The following is a 26,774-nucleotide window of genomic DNA, read 5'->3' on the forward strand; positions in this document are numbered from 1 at the left end:
TATTAGTATATTGTATATATGTCGAGTTGGCCCGGAATTCTCACATTCTACCTAAATGGTAACATACTTAAATGGCTCTATATATATTATGTGTGTGTGTGTGTGTGTGTTTGAAAATCACATAGTCAGCAGTTGCGCACAACGACCATATTTTAGCGGTTGGATCGCCCTTCTGGTAATTGAAGGGCTTGGAACAACAACCAGATAAATCCGCTTTTTTCGGAAATTCGCTTTTTCATGAATTATTGTGTGGGATAAAATCACATACATTTGAGTGCAACAACCAGTTAAATCCGATAAATATAGGTACATTTTTTAATGGAATTGGATTTATTTTGTTTTTATTTTTGGTTCAACTACCAGATAAATCCGGATTTATTATAACTCGTTTTAAAACTCAAGATACTGTTGTCTATTCCGTTGCTATTCATAAATATTCAAATCAAAATTTAAAAATTTTCGGTAAATTTAATTTAATTACTATCAGTATACTATTAAAAAACAATATGTTGCGCGCAACAACCAGATAAATCCATATAGGATCCATAACTTTGAACTACTTTTATCTAAATATAAAAAACTAAATTTTAATTTCACAATATTATGTATCATCATGTTGATAATTAGAAATGTTAGTTGTAATAATTTTAGGATTGATTAATCATAAAAATAAAACGTGTTTTATCAGCACTGAACAATTCAAAAAGTGGATTTGTCTGGTTGTTTTTCCAAGCCCTTCCGAGCCCTATTAGTTACCTGCAGGAGAATATTACGCCCTCGCGTGTTTACGTGCATTTGATGACAAGGTGACATCAAGAGCAGTTACTGATGAAACATTTTTGTTGTTTTTTTCTATATTTTTAACTTCACGGGGCGATGAATATCACTTAATCACTTATTATTCTTCTCTATAAGATACGCGCGACCCCCTACCGCCACTGTCGTCACACAGCCACGGCGTCATTCGCTGTACCGTTCGTTCTGGAACGTTGTTTAATATAAATTTCCCGCGGCTGGTCGGGTGACCATTAATTGTCTCGTACACGTCTCAGCACGCGGTCAGTTCAGCACAGAAGAAATACAAAATAGTGTCTCTTTAAACTGAATACGATGTAAATCGGACGTTATTCATAAATTATTTATTTAACAGTACATATTAATATTGTTTCTATTTGCACCAAAAAAAAAAAAAAAAACTAAATGCATAAATTGTAATTGTTTTGTTTTTCATTCATAATAATTAATAGATCTTCAGCATACGGATCAAACGCGTATCTCGTCCCAGCCTTACGGTCCATACAACTCGTTCTATTCGGATCATGCAACCTGCAGGTAGATCGCTTATGGCGTTCCGCGTAGCGTTGGCTACGTTGTTACTCGCGAACGTCGCATACACGTCGAAAAAAGTAAGGACACATATATAAATATTAAATTCTCCGTTGAAAAACGAAAAGTGCACTCACCAAGAGGTAGTTTGTCGTTTATAGAGAATAATATATAAGACATAAATATTTTTACTCGGATTTTTATAATATATTAAAACCATCATAATATTGTATTAAAATTTAAAATTCTATTTTATTTTTTAGTTTAAATATTTCGTAATAGTACTGACTTTTAACTTTTGTGTTATGAAGTTTAATACATATACATAAAACATTCTAAGCCCGTTTAAATTGTACAATCTTTATAAGTCTTTATTTGACATTATGTATCGATGAATAATATGTATAACCGTCTCTGCTAGTTTTGATAGAAATATAATTTATTTATTAAATTATGAACTAATGAATAGTTCATAAATTGTGGCCGAAGCTTTTTTAAAGAAAAAATTAACTCAATAGACCGTGAATGACTAAAATTATTATTTGTATTGAATATACAATATTAATATTGTTGATAATGAATTTATATTCAATACATTAAATTATTTAATATAAAAACCAGACTAGGAAATTTTATTTAAAATATAGTTAAATTATTGTTGATGCATTAGATATTTATTATTTGAAATATTAGATTTATTCAGAGTAGCTACTTAGTTTGTTCGATAAACTAATTGCCAAGAAATACAAAAGATAGATAAATTTGTTTTCTGATTTTCAAAAATAAACATAGCGCAAATTAAAAATATACCTAGTAGAATAAACAGGTATTAAATTTGTTGATTTATTTTCTTTTAAAATTTGCATTTAATAAAGCGTGATAATTTATTATTGTAATATAATTATATAAACATGTATTTTATTCTTAAATTATCATAATATTATAGAAACAGTTATTACTTATTACCTAATAATGTCTAATAATAATAACTAATAACATTTGTTTTATGCGTCCCAACAGTTTTTCCTGAGTTAATGTTTGGATACCAAACCTGAACTCTGTTTTGATTGTATTAAATTATGTAAGGGTAATGAATTAAAACATCTATAAGAAAAAATTACGTTTCGACAGGACGACGGTTGTTGGTCTCACCGTTACTTATTCATCACGACTAATTTCATTGTCACATTTTAAAAAATATATATAATCACAATATGTAGTGATTACATGATAAAAACGAACGTAACATAATACAATAATAGAATTATTGAATTTCTATTGAGTAGATAATATTTCTGTTTTAATATTTCATATATTATTATGTACAAGCATATAATATGTATATTATTATCGTGTACAATATTTTTTAAAACTATTTTAGATTCTGAACGAGGCGATAAAATATGTATTAATTTTACAATGATATGTAGTTTTTGTATCTACATACACGAAAAGTTGTCAAAAAAATTGTTCGATTTTCAACTTTGTTCTACATGGTTTAGTGTAGAAAATTTAAACTAGTTTATACTTAAAAGATTTCAAAATTAAACATTATAACAGTATTTATAAAAAAAAAAAAAACTCTACAAAATAGAAAATTAAAGGAAAACTACAATTTTTTCACAAATCTAATTTTTGATAAAAGTGATTTTGATTTTTTGTATCACTCAAAAAAGAATAACCGTATAGATACTTAAAATTTTATCAAAATTACGAAAATTTGTAAATTGTTTTGCGATTAATAAATCATAATAATTATAAATATTTAATAATTGAACATTTAGAATAAAGATCTTTATAAGTACCTAGATTATACTGAAAACAAAAACACCTAAAAAATAAATAAGCAATATTTTTTTTAAAAACATTTTAAGTTCAGATTCAAATAAAATTTTATATTTAAACTGAGAATAACAATATTCATTATTTTGTTATAATTTAAAAATATTATTCGTGAAGACATAATAATATGTTTAATGTAAAATCTCATTTATCCGGTCATCGCTAACCCGAAAAATTGATATTCCATATTTTAGTACTTATGTATATAATAATTGATATATATATATAATTGTATAGACGTATGCATATAATATTATACATACATATGAATATTAATAATATTAAAATAATTTATGTCAACGTTGATTGTTACTTACTATAAGACGTATATTATTGATACATAATTGATATATATAGGTATTATATATATAAATTTATACAGTTGTATTGGTATAATACACATGAATAATTAATGTAAAATAAATCAATACATATTGAATTTTTATAAACAAAGTATATTTTTTTTATTTTTTTTTGAAAAATATTTATTACTACATAAGTTGAAAAAGTCATTCTGTTTAATCCGGATTTTCAATAATCTAGATAGAGTCCGGTCCCATCAAGTCCGGATCAAAGGGATTCTACTGTATTATTATATTTTGTACAGATAAAAATATTTTAAAATGCAACCTTTATGAATAAATTTACTCATTATACAGTAAAACTTTTTTTTTTAAATTTTATTTGACATAAACTATCTATACAAATTAGGACAATAAGTTTATATGATAAGAGTAATATATAACATGAACGACACGATAAAAGTAGCCACCCATTAATGACACTTAGCTAGTTGATTACAGTATAACTAATAGTAAAATAAATTACTTTACCTAACATCAAAAAACAAAACAATATAATATATAATAGGTGGTACACGCTGATATACAGTCTCCGCTTAAAATCATTTTTTGTATTCAATTATGTATAATTTAATTCAATTAATTCTAATTTCGCACACTCATAACAGTGACTCACTCTATAAAATCTTGAAAAATACATAAAAAAATGTCCGTGTATATTTTAAATTTGAAAATTGAATACAAGGTTGTTAATACGTTTTTAACCTATATTTGTATGAAAAAAAAAATTATAATGGAAAGTCAAATTAATTTTCTATGAGCATTTTTGGTTTAAATTTATACAACATTGTATAATAATCCAAATATCCGTATAATAAAAATGTATTCCAAATAATTTTACTAGAAATTTTCACAAAATGTTATTTTTTGTTTATTAATTATTTATTATATGACAAAATTTTCAAAATATTTTAACTCATTTTGACATGTCAAATTTTTAGTATTTTTTTCATACATTTCAATAAAAAAATATTTGCTGGGTGAAAATTTGTCTAGCTTCAAAAAATTGTTTTTATATCTGTATAAAAATATTAAAAATAAATTGGCAAAATTTTTTTTTATATGCATTTGAAGTTAGAACTTTGATGAAATTTATCAAAATTGCAAGAAATCTTAAACTATTTTGTTTTATTTAACTATTTTTATAGTTAGAAATCTATAAAAAATTTCTTTTTATATCTATGTTTTGAAAATTAAGAACTTTAAAACTTTTTCGTGTATTATATTATTACGAATTTTGTTATACGCAATAATATTTTTGATTTATTTTAAGATAATATCTATTTATGTTTTTAATCTACTTTTGCTGTTTTATGGTATTTACAGAAAAATTAAATTAACTTTCGATTTTTATACATTTTTATAATAATTTATACAATTAAAATCATAATGCAACAATATTAAAACCATAAAATCTAAAAAATATATAGACAATTATTTTTAATTGAAATTTTAAGTATAAATTTGGACGAAATTAAAATGATATATATAAAGAAGTAAAATAAAATAAAACATTATTCGTAGAAACTTAAAGCATTTACGTGAATAATATTATAAATTTTGCAATATGCAACGATATTTTTGATTAATTTTAAGATAATATTTATTTATATTGTGAATATATTTTTGCAGTATTACTGTATTTATAAATAGATAAAATTAAATTTCGAGTTACATTCATTTTTATAATATGGTATACATGTATTCCTATTATTATTTATTATAATAATTAAACACTAAATTATTCAATAAAATGTATATCAACCTAGAATAATACTAAAATAAAATAAATGATTTTAATATTTATAATAAAAAAAATATATCACAAAATGTACCGATTGATATTATAATCTATAAGACCGTTTCCACTTAGAGACGTTGTTTGTATACATTGATATAATATCATTGAATTATAATTAAAAACACCCATAATAGTGAACCACTTGACACTAATGTATAGCAAAGCGGTACCCACTTGCTTGCCTTTTTTTTATCATCAGAACGCCATTTTGATGTATATTTTTCATCAACAATACAATTATTGAAAAACGTTTATTATCATCCACAGTTAAATAAAAAAAAAACTAACTATTATCGTTATATTTTCAAAAAATTCATCTTTAGATCATTCCATGTACGTATTATTATCGTTTATTATTACAGTTTGAAAACTAATCAGCTTTATATTATTATTATATTAATTTATTCCATTTTAATACACATTTTATACTTGAAAATAACACATTAAGATAAACCAAATATTAACCAATATTAAGATTAACCAATATGTGCAATGTATAAAAGTAAACATATGATTTACCTTTCTTAAAATTTAAAAAAAAAATATACGACTTACGGTTACGATAGGCCATGACAGAGCGCAATTTTTTTTTTGTAAAAAAAAACAAAAATAAACACATTCACTTATTCCTTATTATAATTAAACATATATCTAAATACATTAGAATAATATAGTAGAAAACTATACCATGTTTAAGATACGTGTGATAATCGCTATACAATACATTTAGATATTCGCATGTTAGAATTATATACACGTTTTCTCATAATCTCTTTCATTTAATATATTTTTTATATTTTTTCCCAATTATTCGTTATTGGTTTATAATTTTCCTTTAAAGATATTTTTAGTCTTAGATTAAGAATACTTATGACATAATACCAAAAAAAAAGTTAGAACTTTCCCGATAAACTTCAAAGTTTATTATCGTATTTGTGTGAATAAAATTTGGTAGGTACATGATGATTATCGTAGCTATTCAATATCAGGCCATAAGGCAAATTAAATCATATTACTACTATATGATTAAAAACTGATTGTTAAATATTAATTTCAAGTATCACACGATGTCACTTTAAAGCTATAAAAGGGAAGTAACTTTTTTTTTCATTGTACAACTAACAATTAATATTTTAATTGTATTCGTTGTGTTTACACCTGAATTATTTTTATTTAGGTTTGGAAGATTTTAACCACAATAAGACATTTTGGTAAAATAAAGCAATTAGGTTAGGTTAGTTTTACGTAATTACAAAATAATAACAGACACAAATTGATAAATAATTTTATTTTTTATACCTAAGATTAAAAAATATAATAAAATACAATAATATAACCATTAATAGACTTAAAAGTCAACATTATTACGTATGTGTTATGTCAGTCCTCTTTTTTACTTATAGTGTTATCTAATATAGATTGTATTTTTTTTTTAATAAAATAAAATATAACTGCATGTTTATTCTTGTTTTACAAATATACATCAAAGCAAAATATTTGCATTCAGAAAAAAAAATTTTAGCTTTAATATTACAGAGTGAACATCATCAAAATATTAAAGGTAAAAATCTTTTCTGTTTTTGTAGATCAGTTTTTACGCAGTTAATGTTTTAACATTTAAATTTTATACTAGGTCAGTTCGTTCTGATTTTAAAAGTCAACAACAAAAAATTGGTACTGCTAAACGCAAATATTCTACTATAATACTTAATATTTATCTTAAACAGTTACAATATATTATATGAATGTAACGTATTCCCGATTATTTATCTGTTTTCATAAAAATAATTACATGACCTTAGATTTAATTTCCTGTGCTAATTTTTGGAAAGTCATTATTATAGCTTATATAGTTATATTATATACCATATTTAAAAGCTATGTTCAAAGTATAATTTGGCCCATAAGTTGTTTTCAACAGATTTATTATAAAGTCGGGTAATTTTTTCTACAGCAAAAGCGTCAGTTATTCCACGAAAACTTGTTGCCATACTTTGGAGGTAAAATACCTGAATCTGCGTTCCAAGCAGACCGCTTGGCATTAAATATGTTGAACAAAGAAGGAATATCTGTACCCGATGGTATTCTGTTTGAAGCTCGGCCAAAAGAATCGTTTCACCAAAGTCCGCGGAACGATCCAGAACTATCCAACTCAATACTCAAAATGATCCACACGCCAGACACCAGGTAAACAGAATACCTACATAAAGTAAAATGGTTATATCAGTATATGATATGATTTATTTTGTAAATTGGTATTAGTAGGCTTTGCTTTTAAATAAGTCATTAAATTGCATTGTTATTGATCTTTATTCAAGTGTAATTTAATTTACATGTTTATATGTCATATATTTTTAATAACTCCATATTTTCTAAGAATATGTATTGTGTACTGGTTATTCTATCATACAATTTTGTTTTTTGTTTGAAGATATTTAAATTATTTAACTAAAGAATTATTATTAAAAAAATTGGATATTATATAATATATTATATTAAATAAAAATAATCAATAACAATGTGACTTATTTAAAAGCAAACCCTACCAACATTAATTTCTAAAATAAAGATGTCATGTTTGCTTATATAGTTTAAAAAGATAATATAGGTATTGGAAAAAAATGAGTAAATCTAAATTTTATAAACTTATAAATTTAACTTGTAGTAAAAGTAATAAGTATATAATATTTTTCAAAAATGGTAATTCAAATTCAATAGTTAAAAACCAGTAAATAAAAACACTAATTCAAGTATTATACTTAAAATTAAAAAAAATTAATTCTAAATTAAATTCTATACATATTATACATACGGTTTTTAAACCACTTGATTTCTAAAAAATTTCATTCGGTATCATAAGACATTAAATATTATGATACATTCCTCGATACACACTAATTTGTAATTTTTATTTATAAAATTTATGTTTATAGTGTTTATACTATTATACATAGGAGGTTTTTCTTTAATTTTATAAACAGATACCTAATATATTAGGCATCTACTAAAATAGTAATTTTTTTATGAATTCAGGACAATCCTGAACCATAATCAGGTGTAGCGTTTCAAGTCAAGTTTTATGTCTTGAAATTAGGTTTATTCCTTCGGAAGGAAAGTATGATGGTAATAACGAAGTGGAGACAACATATAAAATCTCAATACCCACGTATATGCAAAATTACCAACTACCGAAGTTTAGACCAATTACAGAAACGCTTCAGCTACCAGTCCGTCAGATATTCGAGAGCGGATTGTCAATCACTAACTTTAGAGGACAACTAGGAGTTCCCTTCAACACTATACCAAAGGTAAAATTATCTGTAAAATAATTGTTAATAATCCAATATGGTTTTTTTTTTTACTTATTATTAGGTCCACTAACATATTCGTATTCCATAATTTTTAATAAAATTATTAATGTTTCAAGATTCTCTTTCTTATATTTTACACCAGTTTGCAGAAAATATTAAAATATTTAAGTAATACTCTTAAACTATTTGCGAAGTTTTACCTTTTTAATTTATTTTACACTGTACATACTCAAACGGGTTTATAAATATTTATAAAATACACGCCAGCGTCATCATAATTTAATTTTTCAAAGGATGTACAAATACATACTCGTAATACAAATAAATAATGATATTATATTGAAAAAATATCTTATGATAAAATTAATTTTTTCTTAAACTCTTTACCAAAACTATAAAATTCATTCAAAATATTTTAAAACATTTATTTATGATATTTAAAAAATAACATAAATATTTTCTCCATTTATTTGTTTTTATTTGAAGTCCTCAATTCATTAAAACCGTTATACATTAATATACGTAACTTTAACTCATTATTTTGTATTTTATAATTAAAATAATATTATTCATAGAAAGTATAATTATTTCATAAAAAAAAAAAAATAGTGACTTACGCGAAACGTATTGTTAACTGTATGTGAATTGTTTATGCTATATAATTTTCTATGAACAATATACCCATCTAAATTAACGAAATAACTATACATTATATTATATTTTTCGTTATCATTATGTTTTTTTCCATGCACGCTCGACACATTATACGGATGGTTGCATTACATTTGTCATGATTACTATTAGCATCATTACCATTAGCATCATTAAACCATCATTTTGTGATATTACACAATCACGTTTTAATGAGTCTCCCATTTCCAGTTTATTTCAATGAAAACATTTTAATGAACAATTTGAACACAGATATTTTTATTTATTAATTAAATTGTAATACTATCACAATTTAAATCATCAAAACTATAAATATCTACCTATGAACTTTTTAATTTAAATTTAACTACTATATGAAAACTGAATAGATATATTTTATCCGGCTTAATCCAAGTTTGTTTAATTTATCTAAATATCTAATATATTTATCATGTGTATTCTATTAATTATATTGTAATGCATTCACTTAATTATTAATCAAAATATTTTACAGAATAATAATGTCTTTGATATTAAATTAATTTAAAATATTTAAATAAAATTATGAATAATTAATTATTATAATTAACCAAAATTTTCAGCATTAAGTATTTAAAAAAAGTTCATTTTAATTTATATTATAAAAAATTTTTATTTTTGTTAAAATTATTTTATAGTTAGGTCTTAGAAAAAAACCAAATACCTAATTATCGAAACAATTAATGTCCTGTCATGTAATTCAGACACACATTAATGTTATAATGATTTGACGAATGAGTCATTACTCATTTTTATAACAAAAGTGTCAAATTTGATTGTGGAATAAGAAATAGTGAATACTATGTATACCTAGTTGTAAATAGTTGTACTTTCAGTTAATAAAATAGATTAACAAATATTTTCACTCCAATCGACAATAGGTACACGCATGACAAACTCATAACGTATAGTTTTTGATGTGTCGCTTATAACCGTCTACGTAATAGAAAACAATAATAAACGCAATACATAGCCTGTCATTTTCCAAAACAGTATAGATAACGGTTTATGAATTATAAGCCTACTGGCTGATTTGTTCTTCAAGCGCTGTATATGTGCCAATACGTGGTGGTCGAGGTTTGGTTTTCTTTTTCTTGTAGACATTTAAAAATATAATGGATAATATATATATATATATATAAACACTTATTTGTATATAAAATAATAAATGCTATTGCAATATTGTAACGTTATAGGGTGGGAAGTGAATAAGAAAACCAACACAATGACAATACAACAACAGTTATCCAGTATTAATCATTTATCAATCACCCGAAAAATCCTACACCGGAAAATTTAATAGGTAGTCCATTAAACGAGGAAATAATATACTGTCCAAATATATCTTTTTAACACTACTGTTCTGAGAACTTATTGGTATTTCTTATGTCATAGACCGACAGTCTCTACAATGTACTAATATCAAATCAATTCAATCATTTACAAAGTTATCTCGCGTTTAGTAAAAAAAATAATAGAATACAATACACAACCATTATATAAAAAAAAAAAATAATTTGCTACAATTTATTTGTATTATAACGAAACAGCTGATTTCGAAAAAGAATACAATTGATAATCAAATTTTGTTGACTTAATGACTGAAATTAATTTACATTTTTTAATGCAATCGATGGCACGATTTAATTATACATATCAACCGTATTTCTACATTCGCGCCGTTTAAAATACCTTATTGCAATTATTTAATTTTATAATTCATAGACAATGCCTATTTAAATAAAATTGTTATCAGTTCTAAACAATAAATATTAAATTCAAGATTGAATTAGGTTTCATCAAAAACGGTCTCCATTACAGAATATTTTAAACGATTTATTATTCTATCTATATTCGTATAACCCGCATACCAATATTATTCAATGAGCATTTTAAATTTATAAAATGTTATTATGAAAAAAAAAATTACAAAATATGAGTATATTACTATACATATTATAACTATAATTATTTATCTACGTATAATACGAGTTTGATATGAATTTTTATAGGTATTTATTCAATTGTTTATAGTTTAACAATAGTAATTATAGTACAAAGAAAGTATTAAATACATGCTAATGAAATACCCCTAAATCAACTAAATCATTTACGTCCATTAAAGGAGAAATTACAGTGTTATTTTCTGAAAAAATATAATATTATAGTTAACAGTCTCGGAAAAAAAAATTGAAACAGTGTAACAAGAAATAGGATTGAAGCATGACAGTGAACTGGGTAGTCTTGATTTTTCTACTTGCATGACTAATTGATTTGGAACTACCTATATATATATATTATATATTGTGTATATTGTACCTATATTGTGTCTAGAGTTGGCGTATTTACGCATGGGCACTCTTGACAACTTAAAAAAGGGACTCTTAAATATATAGTTATAGCACATACCTATATTTGATTTCAGTCTAGTCTGAACATTATTTCTCATACGTTTATATTTGTATTTATCTACTACGACCATTTTCCTTAATTTATGGGCATTTCCAATATGCTAATATAAATTTACAATTATTCAGATGGTCACAACAACATTTGATTAATTTGTACCTAATCTGTTAAATGTAATGACCGTATAATCAACAATGCATATTACATAGGTACTTATTATGGATTATACCCTTGCAAATTTTCGAATAGGTTGATTAACTAATACAATGAATTTCAACAGAACTTAATATTTTCTATAAATAAAACCAAAACAATAAATAATATGTAAAAATTAAACGGTGTTCCTGTGTAAGCAAACTGAAATTACATGTTTAATGAAAACAAAAAATCCGTATGAAAATTTGGTTATTTAAAAAATGTAATATGTTTTTAACTTGTTCTTTTTTTACTCGCAATTATTTTCTAATTTCTTAATTTAATATTTATGTAATTATCTATAAATTAAATTTTTGTTCTCTTAAACGTGTTCTAAATATCAAACTAGATTAATATTATATGTATATGTGCTATATTATTTGTCTTGCATTATATTAAAACATTTGATATAACATTAAGGTTAATTAATTTCTTAATTTTTGTTGTAAAATGTATATAGTGTAATGGTGTTAAATAGCTAATAAATAAAAAATCATTAAGTAATGTACTGTTTATATGTATATATTTGTGTCCAATTAGAGCTATTATTTAATTTAATAAACAATTGTGTACCGCCATTTAAACTAATTTAATTAATTTATCAAATAATCGAAACTATCATAACTATTAATAACCATTATTTTTGTAAAAATATTAATAATAATTTAATTATATTAAGGATTGATTGAAAAATAAATGTATAAAAAATACTTAATTATTTTGTATTTTGCTTGTGTTATATTGCTTACTTATGTGTAATTTTTTAGAAATTATATTACAAACTATTTATTTTAGTATTAATTTTAGTTATATGTGATAATTATACTAATTTTAAATTCTGAAAGCAGCGAAAAATTGATTTTACAGTGATGTGTTTTATTTTTGCATAAAGTGTTAATCATCATATTTTAAAATGAAAATACTTCAAATTTAGAAGTGGTTTCAAGTATTAAATTGGATTTAGTTGGTACTTTAATAGTCTAAAATAAAAAATTCTTAATACTTTTCAAAATAACCAGGAAAAATAATAAAAAGACTTAAGGAAAACTGGATTTTTCACAAATAAACAAGTTTTGAACAAAATGTATTTTTTATTTTGTCATACTTCAAAAACAAAAATCTGTAGAAACTTTAAAATTTTACAAATTATTTATATTATCATTTTCTTTACATGGTATAATTTTAAAAATATTTTGTCTTTTTCTAAGCTATTTATAGTTAATTGCCATTTTTTTTTTAATATAAATAAAAATGTTTATGCTTGGTCAAAAAGTTTGAAAATTTAGTATAGGGTTCCTTAAAAGTTATTAAGAGTAAAAATTAAAAAAAGTTGTAAAACCACTAAAAATGGTTATGGGCGTTTCAAGTTTAAATATTTACAACATTAATATTCACCCGTAAAATAACTATTTCGCTTCGAAAGAGTTTTGTTGTTTTTGTGTAATTTCAAAAAATAAATACTTTAAATTTTCACCAAATGTTTATATTATCATTCTCTATACATGGTAAAATTTTAATAATATTTTAACTATTTTTGAGGTATTGTAATACACGACAATTTTTTGATTTTTTTTTTTAAGTTTATTTCGATAAAAAATTATTTGCAGTGTGAAAATTTTTGCATTTTTTAAAATTTTATACAAGATCTTACATAAATCATCCTCATATTGGCATAAAAATATTGAAAATACATAGGTACAACTTTTGAAGTTGGTATTCGGTATTGACTAAAAAATTATAATATAATATAAATAACTATTGTAATAAATAATAATTAAATATTTTTAGTATAATAAATTTAATATTTTTGAAAACAAATTAGTACTTACCAATAATTAAAGAAATAACTATAATTGCAATATTAATATAATATCATAAAATACACTTAGTAATTTAGACTAACAGACGGTTTTCGCTCAAAACTATTTTTTCATATTCAATAATTTATCATTTTTTGAATTTAACACTTAGGTAATACATAACTCACTCAATGACAATGTACACTCAACACTTTTATTTATTATTTTTATTCAATCTATATTTATAATATTTATACTAAGCATTTAGCATAATATTGTGTTGTGACTTGGTATACACAAAAAAACGATAATTCAAGCAATTGCTTAGCAAGGGTTGCTGAGGAAACCGCCACAGCCCACCTTGAAATTCCAAGAGAATTTATAAATAATTTTAAGTTTCAGAGTTTTGAAGATTTTTAACGTATTAATTACGTTAAACGTAACTATGTATTAAAATTCTAATTCGTATGAAAGCGCCTGCAAAAATCTATAATGTTATATACCACGTCATCAATGTAATAAACTTAGTAAAGTTAGGCCTCCATATATAATAAATTATCAGCCCTCTCTCCCCAAAGCAAAGTTATGGCTGCGTTATGTTGATAGTTGGGAGCAAAATCGTCTAAGTATATAACATTTTGTAAAAATGTAATTAAATTTGAAAATGAAAACATTCAAGTTAATACTCATAAAAAAAATATCTGGTACTATTGAGCCATGTAACTAATAGATCACCAGGTGTCCCGTTTATCTGGTTGAGCAGAATAATGATATGGGAATTCCATTGCTTCATTTTATAAGCAATCACAAAATTGCACTGTGACATTCTGTATTTATTTCTTGTTTCTATACAAAACGTTTTGTCGTATTTTTATATATAATTACAGGATGTTACGAACAGCTGCAGCTGTATCAAATTTGACATAGTTCTGTATTATACACTACTTAAAACATAATAATGTATTTGAAAAAATACAATGCCTTATTAAATATATTATATTTTATAATAATTATACGTTTCACTTATGATCAAACTATTGCATTTTTTGTCAAGAACATGAACAACAAATCAAAATAGTTTTACAAAAAAAATTAAAGCATATATTTCTATATTTGATTAACCATCATTTTTATTATTAATTTTATATTCTGTGTAGAATGAAAAAAAATTATGGAAAAACGTTTTTTTTTTTTTTTAACATTTAAGCATTTTGAATTTTTAAATTCACCAAGGTTTTTTACTATATTGGTTTAACTATTTTATTTTAATTGAAAAATATTTTTGGATGCAATACAATTTTCAAAATATTTAGAATGATTTGTAGCCATTTATACCATCAACCTATTCACATAGATCACACAGTTCAATATATTGTTATTGACTTATAACTTATATAAGCTATTAATATTTTAGTATATGCGATTAATTTTTGACAAAATTAGTTCAACTTATTGATTAATTATTAGAAAAATAAATTACTGATGACAATTTATTAATAAATTCTCGTTTATAATTACCTAATCAAGTCAATCTAGTATGTACCAGACTTGTATATTATTTATCACACCCTTAACATATCAAAATTGTACCACATATAGATACATAAATCATAAGATGCAAATAAAGAAAAAATAATTTATTTACAATAAAATAAAATTCAAGTTGTCAGAATCGCTCAGAAGTCAGAATCGCTTTTCATTATGTACAATGATTTATCATTGAATTTAAATATAACACATATATTATTATAAAGTACTTTTAACAATTACTATACAATAAAATGAGTTTTCTGGTTAAGTTTTATTATTTTAAATTTTTATATTGAATATCCGAACCTTAAAGGAAAATATTATATGCTATGTATTTTCATGATATAGCCCCCATATATTTTAAAGTATAACATAATTTATTGTTATTGTTATTACAACTACGGTATTTATTTCAAAAGTAATTATCATAATTCAAAATATAAAAAACGGTTTAAAACACAAAAGTAAAATACAAAGATAGTTACATGTTATTATAACTCCGTAAGTGAATTCAAAGAATAGATATTTTAGGCAGACAATGCGTAAATTGAGCGCACTAATGCAGTTTAATAATAATTAGTGCTTAAAAGGACGTTATACATACATGTGTTTTCGCTGTCTTACTAACGTACATCATTAAAAATTTGCATTTAGCAGAACATGTTGTTAGTAATATTAGAACCAATTTACCTATAATCAAAATTTAAGGTAAGAATTTTATCTAAGATATGCTATATTATGCTTTTATTTATATTATTATTTTAAAGTGAGTTATAGCTATATACAATTTTACAACTTTAAAATGTTCGTAACTCATTTTAAAATAATAATATCAATAAAAGCATAAGACATATTATCCTAAATAATATTCATACCTTTAATTTTGGTATTAGGTAAATTGACTCCAATATTAAAGTTAACAACATAAAATTTGTTCTGCTAAACGCAAATTTTCTATGATGTACGTTAGTAAGACAGAGAAAACACATGCGGATATAAGGTCTTTATAAGAGTACGACTCGCCGGAGTCTTATTATCACAGTCTCACAAACGTACGATACAGCAAATTTTTGTTCAGCAGTTCTAATTTTGTGTAATAATCTTTTATATTATAAATAAATTATAGTAAATTGGCCAATTATCGAACTTAAGCAGGTAATATTAACATACTCTGTGTTTAATCATGGATCTTGTTTTCATATTTTAACTTTTAATTTACGATAATTTACATAACATTTACGCCTTGTCCTATCTAACAATTATCGTCGAGATAAAAATTGTATTAAGCTAAAATTTCTCCTAACTTGAAAAAAAAAATTACATACTTAGGTATAACTTGCTTAAAAATTAAAAAAAAAAATATATCTTGTGGTCAATTAACTTTGTTTTTAAGCTTGCTACTGCACAATTGAATGTACTCAAAACAAAATGTACTATGTAAGACGGAGTCAACTGATTCAGGGTGGTATCCTTTTAACGATAAGTGTCAAAGTAGACTGGTATAATATATGAACCAATATATAAACGAAAGAACCCACGCCAACAGCCGGATTATATGGTAATGGCTGATACGCAGTTTTTAACTCGACAAACGTCGAAAGCCCATAAACCACGTATGTACGATACGCCCTACAGCTACAGGCGTGTATATACTAGAGCTGTGAAAATTTGATTGGAGATCGAATTTCTGATCCAACTAAAACAAATCATGACTAAAAATCTTCATCTAACACTATTAAGTTGATGTTGAAGTACAATAAGTTAACTTAATACATTACATAAATAAGACCCTGAACTCTCATAGTATAATATTATTTATCATACAAATGATTTATGTGTATCTTTATTCTTTTTTTCTTTGTTTTAGTAGGTATTTTACTATTAATATTACAGTAGATTGAATTATTATTTACCGAAAAAATTGCATTTAAATATATTATTGTGTTTATAAAATAATATAATAATATATACGTAAAAGTTTTATGCCCCCAAGAATAATGTTTTTGGACTACTAAAAAGTAATACATATTGTTATTGTTATTTCATTTCATTTAAATTTGAACTTAAAATGTTTATAAAAACAAAAAAAAAACTATGTTTGGATACTTTTTAGGTATTACTTTAGCCTTATAATAAAAATAAAATTTTTTATACATTTTCAATTACAAAACAATTATTTCAATATTTTTGTGATTTTGACGATTTTTGTCATTTTTTTATTTGGGACCATGTATTCAACTTTCAACAATTTAAAACACTTTCATCGACATTTAAAAAGACGTAAAATGGAACAAAAATGGAAAATCTCAAAAGTCTATATTCAAAAAGAATCGAAATATTTTGAAAGGTATATTATTTATAGAAAATTAGCATATAAACATTTAGTGAACATTGTAAGTATCTATCAAAGTGTATTTTGATATTTCGAATTGCACTAAAAAAGCAAAACTGATTTCGTTGAATACCGAAAATACGTAAACATTCTTGATTTTCCTTATTTATTTTTATCAATTTTATCAGAATCTAAAATAATACTTTACCGGTCTAAATCTTTCATCTCATGTCTCAAACTATACCACTTCTCAAATTAAAATAGTCACATAGGTGTACTAACAAGTGACAACTTCGATTCACATTTTAAAATTTTTATGTAAGTACCCGACTATAGGATTATCCTTATATTATGTATTTTAATAATATTAATATTGCAACTGAATATTTCGATAATAAGTTGCATAATAGCTGCTATATACCTATCTACTAATAAATAATATTTTTAAATATTAGATACTTACTACTAATTATAATAACTAACAAATAGAAAATATTATCAATTACATTATAGGTCCCTTACAAATATATAATTTTATTTTATTCTTAGGGTTGGAAATCATTTGATGCCCGCAGGCCAAGCTCGTTAAATATTCCTAATAAAATCATGGATTTTCGGCAGAATGAGAACATCCTACCAATGACGAGTTTTGTATGTGGTAGACCTGGGAGAATATATCCAGATCCAGAAACTCAGTGTCAGGTAAAATGTTTTTATTGTTTTAATATGTTTTTGAAAATATTTATTATTTTTTAGATTATTATAGTTTTTTGTAACACAGTTTGAAATAATATTAATGTATTTTATTCTTTTCAATTCTTAAACTTTAAAAATTACAAGAAAATAAACAAAACTAGGTAAATCTTTCTGTTATATAGTAGGTTTTGAATGTATATCATTAGTGAATAAATAACTAATGCATTTATTAGATTTAAATTCAATAATAAATCATTATTAAACAAAAAATGATTCTTTGCAGAAGCGGAATAGGATTCTAAGTAAAATTCTAATATATATTTGTATTATTATAATTTTTAATACGGTAAGTTATCATAGTTACTTTTTTTTTGCACAAAACATCGCATAAATTATAAAATTATATAATGTATTATTGTTATAAATTAACTTATACATAGATTCGTTGAATATAAATCATACAATTACTTTAAACACAATGAATTTCATTGAATGCATATTGTATACAATAATAATACATGTTATTGCAAAAATGTTCAAGTTTTACCAATTAATATTTTTTTTTAATTATAAAATATTAAAAATTTGACAAGAAGTTTTATTTGTATATGTATAATATCATCGTTTATAATATGATTTTATAGAGTGGGCTTAGCAGTTTAATGAAAACATCGATTTCTCAATTTTTTTTTCTTTGTATTATTTAACATAAATAAATTTAAAATAGAAAATACGTAATAAATATATAAAAGAAAAAAGTATTTAATTTTTATGGATTCATATAGGTTCTTTGAAAAAGTATGCTTATGAACTTTTTAAAAATATTTAAAATACATATTTGAGTAGTTAAAAAGTATTCAACTAGTTTTACTTAAGTGCTTAACAATACTAACTAAACGTATCTTTATATATAATGTATAATATAACTCTTCTGTACGTATATATGTTACTGAACTCTTCAAAAATGCTTTAACAGCTGGATCTAACTTGACCTTTTTGTGTGTGTTTGAGTGGAACTCTGAATGGTTAGATTCACAATTGGACATGATAGATGGTGCTGTAATCAGGTTCTACGAAATATTGACATGAATATGTCTGAATTTTAGATACCAATTATCTCGGGACCCCGTCATGCAATCGTCATGTGGTTTGTTTTTAAATGAAATAGCACACTACAGAGCAATTTTTAATCATAGTTTTATGGACTCAATTCCCATCCGCGGAGTATTAAACGATAAAACATTAGTATATCAGTGCGCCATCTATCCAGAAAGAAAGTTTAAATTTGATACAAAAAATTGTATAACTTTTTCTCTGGCGAAGTCTAACTTAATGCAACTAAAAGAATTGTCAATATTGTATTAACTTAAATAAAGATCGAAAATCTATTAAACAAATTAATAATTTTCTAGTTAACTGATTGATATACTAAAACCGGATACGTTAAAGTACCTAATGTGCGTCCGTTTGAGCTGAGAATGTTTAAAGCTCATTTCCGATTCTATAAGCTAATTAATAATCAATTCATCAATTTTTAAAACAATCAGCAAATACGCACATCATAAAGGTATTAAACTATTAAAGGAACGCCGTGTCGTATGTGAACGAAGAGTATAAATAACGAATTGAACAAAATGTGAATTACATAAGCGACGTAATTTTAATTTGCAACAAAGTGCACAACGCACAAGGAGAACTGCTATGTTGCTTGCTACCGCGTAAGCTCAGAAAAATGTATACATAATATATTTCCAAATCATAAAAAATGAATAATATAGTTTACAAAAAAAAATTATGAAATCAATAAAAACTTTAAAGAATATTTTCTTAAAAATATTTAATCTGACAACGGCCAACCAAGCGGAAAAAATGTTTTAAAAATGTTGCTTTTAAATTATCAAAAATATTTGAACGAATAACGTCGGACATGACAGCTGTACCTTTCATTTACACAAAAAATTAAGTCTATGAAAAAATCAGAAAACCAAAATTATTATATTATATCCACACACGCGTTACACTAAATGTTAGCATTAGACAACTAAATTTAACACGAATGCATTTTATACGGGCAACGAAATTCATGGAAACGATAATTTCATTATATAATATTATATTGACATTAGAAATTTATTTTAATACTAGAAATACAGTTGATTGATTTAAATGTTGCCAAGAGCATCGCATTTATTATATTATCATAATTTAATTATTCTAATCTTATATATTTATATCATACATATTTTTATGACACTTGAAATAACATCAATGGAAAAAATTATTATTCAACTTAATAACTATTTTTAAATATGGTTTTATTAACTTTAGAGTGAAACTGACTTTCAATATAGAATAGTGTGGTTAGGTTTGTATTATAAATGGGCAAAAGCATAATTTATTATTTCATTTTCCAGTAATAAAAACGTATAAAAAAATATATCATATTACATTTTCAAACGTTAGTTGTTAAAGAATTTTTACTGCTACAAAAGTTGTGATAGAAATACATACACAAAAAAAAAAAATATTAATCATTGTAACACCAATACAGCAATACATTTAATACAATATTCATAGAATATTTTGATATCACAATAATCGAAAAATAACCATATTGATGCCCCGGCCTTAATCGCGGATCATCAAATTTTGAATTATTTACGTAACACATGTCATGTTCAGTGCTTGCTATAAAAAATGGGTAAAAGATTTATTGTTATTTTATTTACTCATCGAAGTTCAAAATATAGTCTTCTAATATTATCTCTTTAGGACAGTTTTTATTTAAGCTGGCAAGTTTGAAATGCATTTTTAATTAATATAATACACAAGCTATTTTAATTTTTTACACAAGATTGAAATTTGATTGATTAATGATTTTTAAAAATTGCCAACATAGAAGGTTATCTAAATTATCTGAATTATGTTATGTAGGCAGTCATCAGTCGAACCTTATAGTCTTTAGTCGTGGGTACCTTTCCTATAATCACTTATCAACTGTCATTTTAATAAAGATATTTATTATTGATTTAATTAAAATCAGCTTTTTTTCGGATAGAAATAAATTATATTTAATATTTACTTATTTTTATTAAAACAAAAATATATATTAAATAGTAGGAATTGATTTTAAGACCATCAATGATTGATGATGTACAAAATTCCATGATATTGTAGAATAATTTTTTTCTAACCTCTGATTCACCGCCGCTGATGTACAGCAGTTGATAACAGCGCATAATATTATTATAGACCATTCTGATACATTTTCTTCAGACATCCTTGGCGTTCGTCGCCATTTTTAAGCTGTCGCCAGTCACGCATAATTTCGTTCGAAAAAAAGGCGATGACATTTTAAGAATATGAAATAACTAGTTTGGCTACATTCTATATCACCGTGCGGCACTGTAGACTTTTACTCCGCCTAAAATATTATTATTATACTCGTTTTTAGCGAGAGTTCCTATACGACGGTCGACGGTTGTGTAGTATTATAATATGCTCGCAGTGCGGAATTATATAATATATAAATGCGATCGTAATTCACAAAAACATAACAATACTCTGTTTCGACATGAATAAATTAAAGTGCAGTCATGAGAATTTTTGATAGAATGGTCTCCTGTTATTAATAAATTAACAACATTCGAATCTGACAATGATAAAATTAAATACCCACATGCAGTGTAGTGTATAGTGTACCTACTACATTTACGAATCTAAAGAAACTACAAACTTCGATAAAACATTTATTAATTTGTTGTAAATCAATCTTCTCTATGATGCATATTATTTAGTTTAACAATAATTATTATTTTACCGTTCATTGTTTTCGTTAATGTGCGTACCTACCTATATAGTTAATTCGTAAATAAAATATAGTTTTATTATAAAACTGTATCTATTCACATTGTTTGACATAAACAAATGTATGTGTTTTGTTAACTTGACTGCAGTTTCGTATCGCATTAGTTATTGAATTCTAAAAAACATTTAGATGTCCTCCAACACTTACAGTCCAGATAAGAGAATCATGTACATATATTATTAACCAATAAAGTAATCTAAATCTACTTATTCTCATCAAAATTATTACATAAACTATTAATGACATTGATCTGGAAAGTATTATCAACCAAAATGTATAACTCAACGTTATTATATACCACTGAATCGATCACCAATCATTTTCATAATATTCAAAGAATGACATTCAAAACAGCAATTATAATAAACAAATAAAACCACCATTTTGTCAAAACCACCTTCAAAGTCGAAAAAATTTTACTTCCCAAAAATAAAAGATTTTTTTCCGCGCGCATCACATCACGGAAATCGTTAGTCAATATTTTTTTTTATTATTTATTTTTTTTCCACGAAAGTTATAATTTCCAGTTATGGTGACATGAGTTACACAATAGCTTTGATATATATATGGTATCTATTAACGCATTATCATATATTATTTAATAATTATAATACTAGTTAATGTGTGGTGTTAAATGTAGGTATTGTAAATACCTATAAATGTAATACTGTGTCGTGTCATTATTCCAACAGACACTTCCGACGATAGATAGAATCATCTAAAAAAATATATATATATATGTATCTTAAAAACATGAAAAATTAACTCTGTACAATTTATAGTTGAGTTTTTACTAATACAATGGTCGTAGTATGCATTTTTTAATTCATTCTACTTGTAATACTAATAATAATAATAACAATAAATAGGTAACACAACAAAATTAAAAATAAAAGCTACTGTGAACCAATTTGTAGAATTTTTATTTTCAGTGTTCAAAAATAATAATTCATGTATAAGAAATATTATTGTGCGTCAGATTAATATTTTACATCAATGTATATTTATTAATACACGGATAGAGGGTTTCGTATGCAATTTAAAACGCACGGTTTTCGTAGGTAATGATTTTCTTTTGAGATAAAAGATAAAAAATAAATAAATAAAATACGATTTGTCTATGTGTATAACAGAAGCTTTTATTCGTTGTATGTTTTTGTTTTGCACCTTCGTGACATGACTTCGATCAGAGCCTTTTTTTTAAACATAAAACATAGCTTGTTTTAAAATAACGCTTCTTACACCCATATTTGTCTTTATTCAAGCCATTTTACAGTAAGCACGAATGCATTCACCTGACCACCAACTATATACAATGACGACCTTCGCGGAAATATTATTTCTTGTACGTACGTGAGAAATCGACAGTTCACAGGTGAATGTTTGGTCGGTGGAGAAATCGTTCCCCCATATAGTACGTATCTAACGACTCATTTGACCTAATGGTTTCCGCGAAAACCGTGTATAATATGCTCCTCTATCAACAGACTGCACGATTTCTGTTGCATTGATTCCGTATTCGGGATGGTGCTATAAGAATAATTATAATTCACCTTATAGAATATTATTAAATTTGCTTTATAAATATACCAAACATAGTGGAAGACAAGAAGAAGTTTTCAAATAAATTAGAAAAGAGAATATTTTGATGGCAATATTTGAAAAGGCGTTTGTTTAGATCTAGATTCAATCGAAATCTCATAAATTTTAGTATTTATTTTCACTTGATACGGAAAAAACAAAAACTTAACTTTATACTTTTTTTAATTATAATTGTTTCAATTTCCATTAAATATCAATTATCTCTCATTTTATAGTTATTTTGAACATAAATTAAAAATGTACCTACACGCTAAATGTAAAAAAATTTGATTTTACTTTTAGATTCTACACGCAAAGTGATGAATGTTATGATTTTACAATAATGTGTGTATTTTTGTGTATGCAATGTATGCATACACCATAAGTAGTAGAAAAAATGGTTCAATTTTCAACTTTGAGAGAGTTTTGGTTAGAAAATTAGATTATTTTATATACATATTAATATCATTAATAAAATATTTTGAAAAATATCTTTTAGAGCTATTTATTTATTTATTGAAAATACTTGAAAATTCAATACAAGATCCCATATGATGGAGTTATTCTAATAGATATTATAGATACGTAAAAAATTTAAAATTCATAAGCATAATTTATTTGTATATGAATTTAAAATAAAAATTTTATGATAAAATTCATCAAAATCATGTAAATTTGCATATTTGTTTGTGATTGAAATATAAAATGTGCAATTTTTATCGTTAAGACTTGAACGTTTAATACAAAGTTCGTTATACGTAATTCATACTTCATACTGAAACTAAAAAAGCTAACAAATATAAAGTGCAATTTTTTCTTTATAGAAGTTTTAAGTTCATATTCGAATGAAATTGCATAGGTAATAAGTTATGAAGAACGATATTCATATTATTTTGTTATAATTTAAAAACATTTTTCATGTATTATACATAATATATATTTTATGTATGTTATAATTTTTTATACAAATAACGATATTTTAAAATGCAATGTTTTATTCAATCTACTATAAAACTAATAGTAAAATAAACTACTCACCTAATATGTATTAAAAAACATAACATGAAATATACTTAGTGATATACGTTGATAGATGTTCTGTCTCTGTTTATAATCGTTTTTCATATTCAATTATACTTTGTTCAGTGTTTCCTAACTTGAACAGAGTATAAGTACCTATATTAGTATATATCATTTTATTCAAATTTAATACATCCACCTACTCGACACCTAGAGCTGTGCACACTTTATCACATCAAATTAAATATTTATATTACATAATATAGTTATTTTTTACAGTAAAAAATTTTTAGTTGTAACCTGCAATTTTTGACTGTATTACATAAATAATGCTGTTTGAAATAATGCACATTAATGCTGTATGTATGTTTAAGGTTTTGAATAGTTTATTTTTATTTTTCTCACCCGCTGTAGTGGTTGGCTTGCTGCAATCCATATTGTACTTATATTTAATATTTTTCAGGCTTTTCACTTATGTCATTATAATGGATACAAAGAAACATTTGTTTGTCCACAAGGAACTAGATATGATCCATCAGTACAGGAATGTAGATTTTGGTACACGACTCACTGTTTAGACACACGCAGACCATTTAATTAGATCAATATTATATTAATAATAATTAATTTTTTTTAATCCTAATAATATATTCATAAGATAAAAATACAATAAACAAATAAATATTATTATTAAAATAAAATATGTCTCGCCGGTCTAATAACTGTATAATACTAATACATATATTTCAGATTTTTTTTCTTGTACTTAATTATTTATATATATATATTTTTTTTTAGTGTAAGAATGTTTGTAAACAATTATTTTATACATTTTTCTTGAGTGTCTTCAGTGGGCAATTTCTTCAATTTCTTCAGGTTTTTTTTTTTAATATTTAATAATTCTGTAAATATTATTTTACGCTTATTATACTTAATTTGTATAGATATAGAATATATAAAATGCATTTAAAAATATGTATAGCTACGCGATAAATCAAAATATAATTGTATAAATATAAGTATGTATATAAATTTGTACTTATACTAAAATATGTGATTTTGTTTGGTACTATAAGTTTATGTTTTTTCTTTGATTTATTTTATCTAATGTTTTCTTAAGAACCTTGTTCAAGTAATTTTAATCGAAAAAAAATTCATAGTTATAATTTATCAATTTATTACTTACACATTAAAATAAAAATAAATTTAAATAGACTATTTCTTAAAAAATGATCTTTTTTTCTTGCAAATTTTAGTGCCCGAAGGTATTATTGCTTTCATATATTTTAAAAAGTTTTAGTTAATTCTGTCAAATAACACAGATATAAAACAAAAATATTTGAAAATCACTAATAAGTAGGTACTATTTGTTGTGAGTTCGAATCTATTTTCATAATCACTATATCATTTAATTATATCAATCAGTATATTAAAAAAATCAGTACTATTATAAAATTCTTGGGTTGCCATAATTATTCCAAAACTTTGCAGATAATGATGATCACTGCATTAAATACATTAAATTATATTGTATTTTTGTATTTTTTTTTTATGCAAACGCCAATTATTAAGTATGAGACAATGAGACATCTTTATTTTTATTTTTATTAAACTTGGTTATATTTAGTACTTAACTGAGTAATATATTACTAATTTAAGTAGGTACCTAGTGTTTACTTTTACATGTGATTTTGTCAAATATGATTAATTTCTAAATGTGTCAATCATTTTATTTTTATTTATTATAGTAAAAAATAATAAAAAAGTTAATATTGTATTTTAATGTTTTTGTATTTGTTTTTCGTGTTATTATAAACACATCGTATTAATATTATAATATGCAATTTCATAACAGCTAAAAACAACTTATGTCAATTCCTTGTGAACTTATAACTTTCTAACGTGTTTAAGTACTTTACCGTATAAACAACTTTATTTGTTTTCAAAAGCTAAGCAACAAATATTACGAAACAACTTGACCGTTTATTTATGGTTAGGTAATTAAAACATTG

The 26,774-nt window shown here is 24.1% G+C and overlaps 1 protein-coding gene across 2 annotated transcripts; it reads left to right on the forward strand.

Annotated features, from left to right (window-relative positions):
- Positions 1-1,038: 1,038 nt before the first annotated feature.
- LOC132932059 (uncharacterized) lies at positions 1,039-25,468 on the forward strand. 2 transcript variants are annotated; one of them, XM_060998252.1, is made up of 6 exons: positions 1,039-1,112; positions 1,248-1,406; positions 7,286-7,518; positions 8,426-8,639; positions 18,147-18,299; positions 25,226-25,468. In XM_060998252.1, the coding sequence occupies exons 2-6, from the start codon at positions 1,320-1,322 to the stop codon at positions 25,361-25,363; spliced, it is 825 nt and encodes a 274-aa protein (XP_060854235.1). In that variant the 5' UTR covers positions 1,039-1,112; positions 1,248-1,319; the 3' UTR covers positions 25,364-25,468. The 2 variants fall into 2 exon arrangements, with proteins under 2 accessions (XP_060854235.1, XP_060854234.1); XM_060998251.1 differs by having other exon boundaries at positions 1,049-1,149.
- The last annotated feature ends 1,306 nt before the right edge of the window (positions 25,469-26,774 follow it).

This window comes from Rhopalosiphum padi, chromosome 1 (assembly GCF_020882245.1).
Source record: "Rhopalosiphum padi isolate XX-2018 chromosome 1, ASM2088224v1, whole genome shotgun sequence".
Taxonomy (NCBI): Eukaryota; Metazoa; Arthropoda; class Insecta; order Hemiptera; family Aphididae; genus Rhopalosiphum; species Rhopalosiphum padi.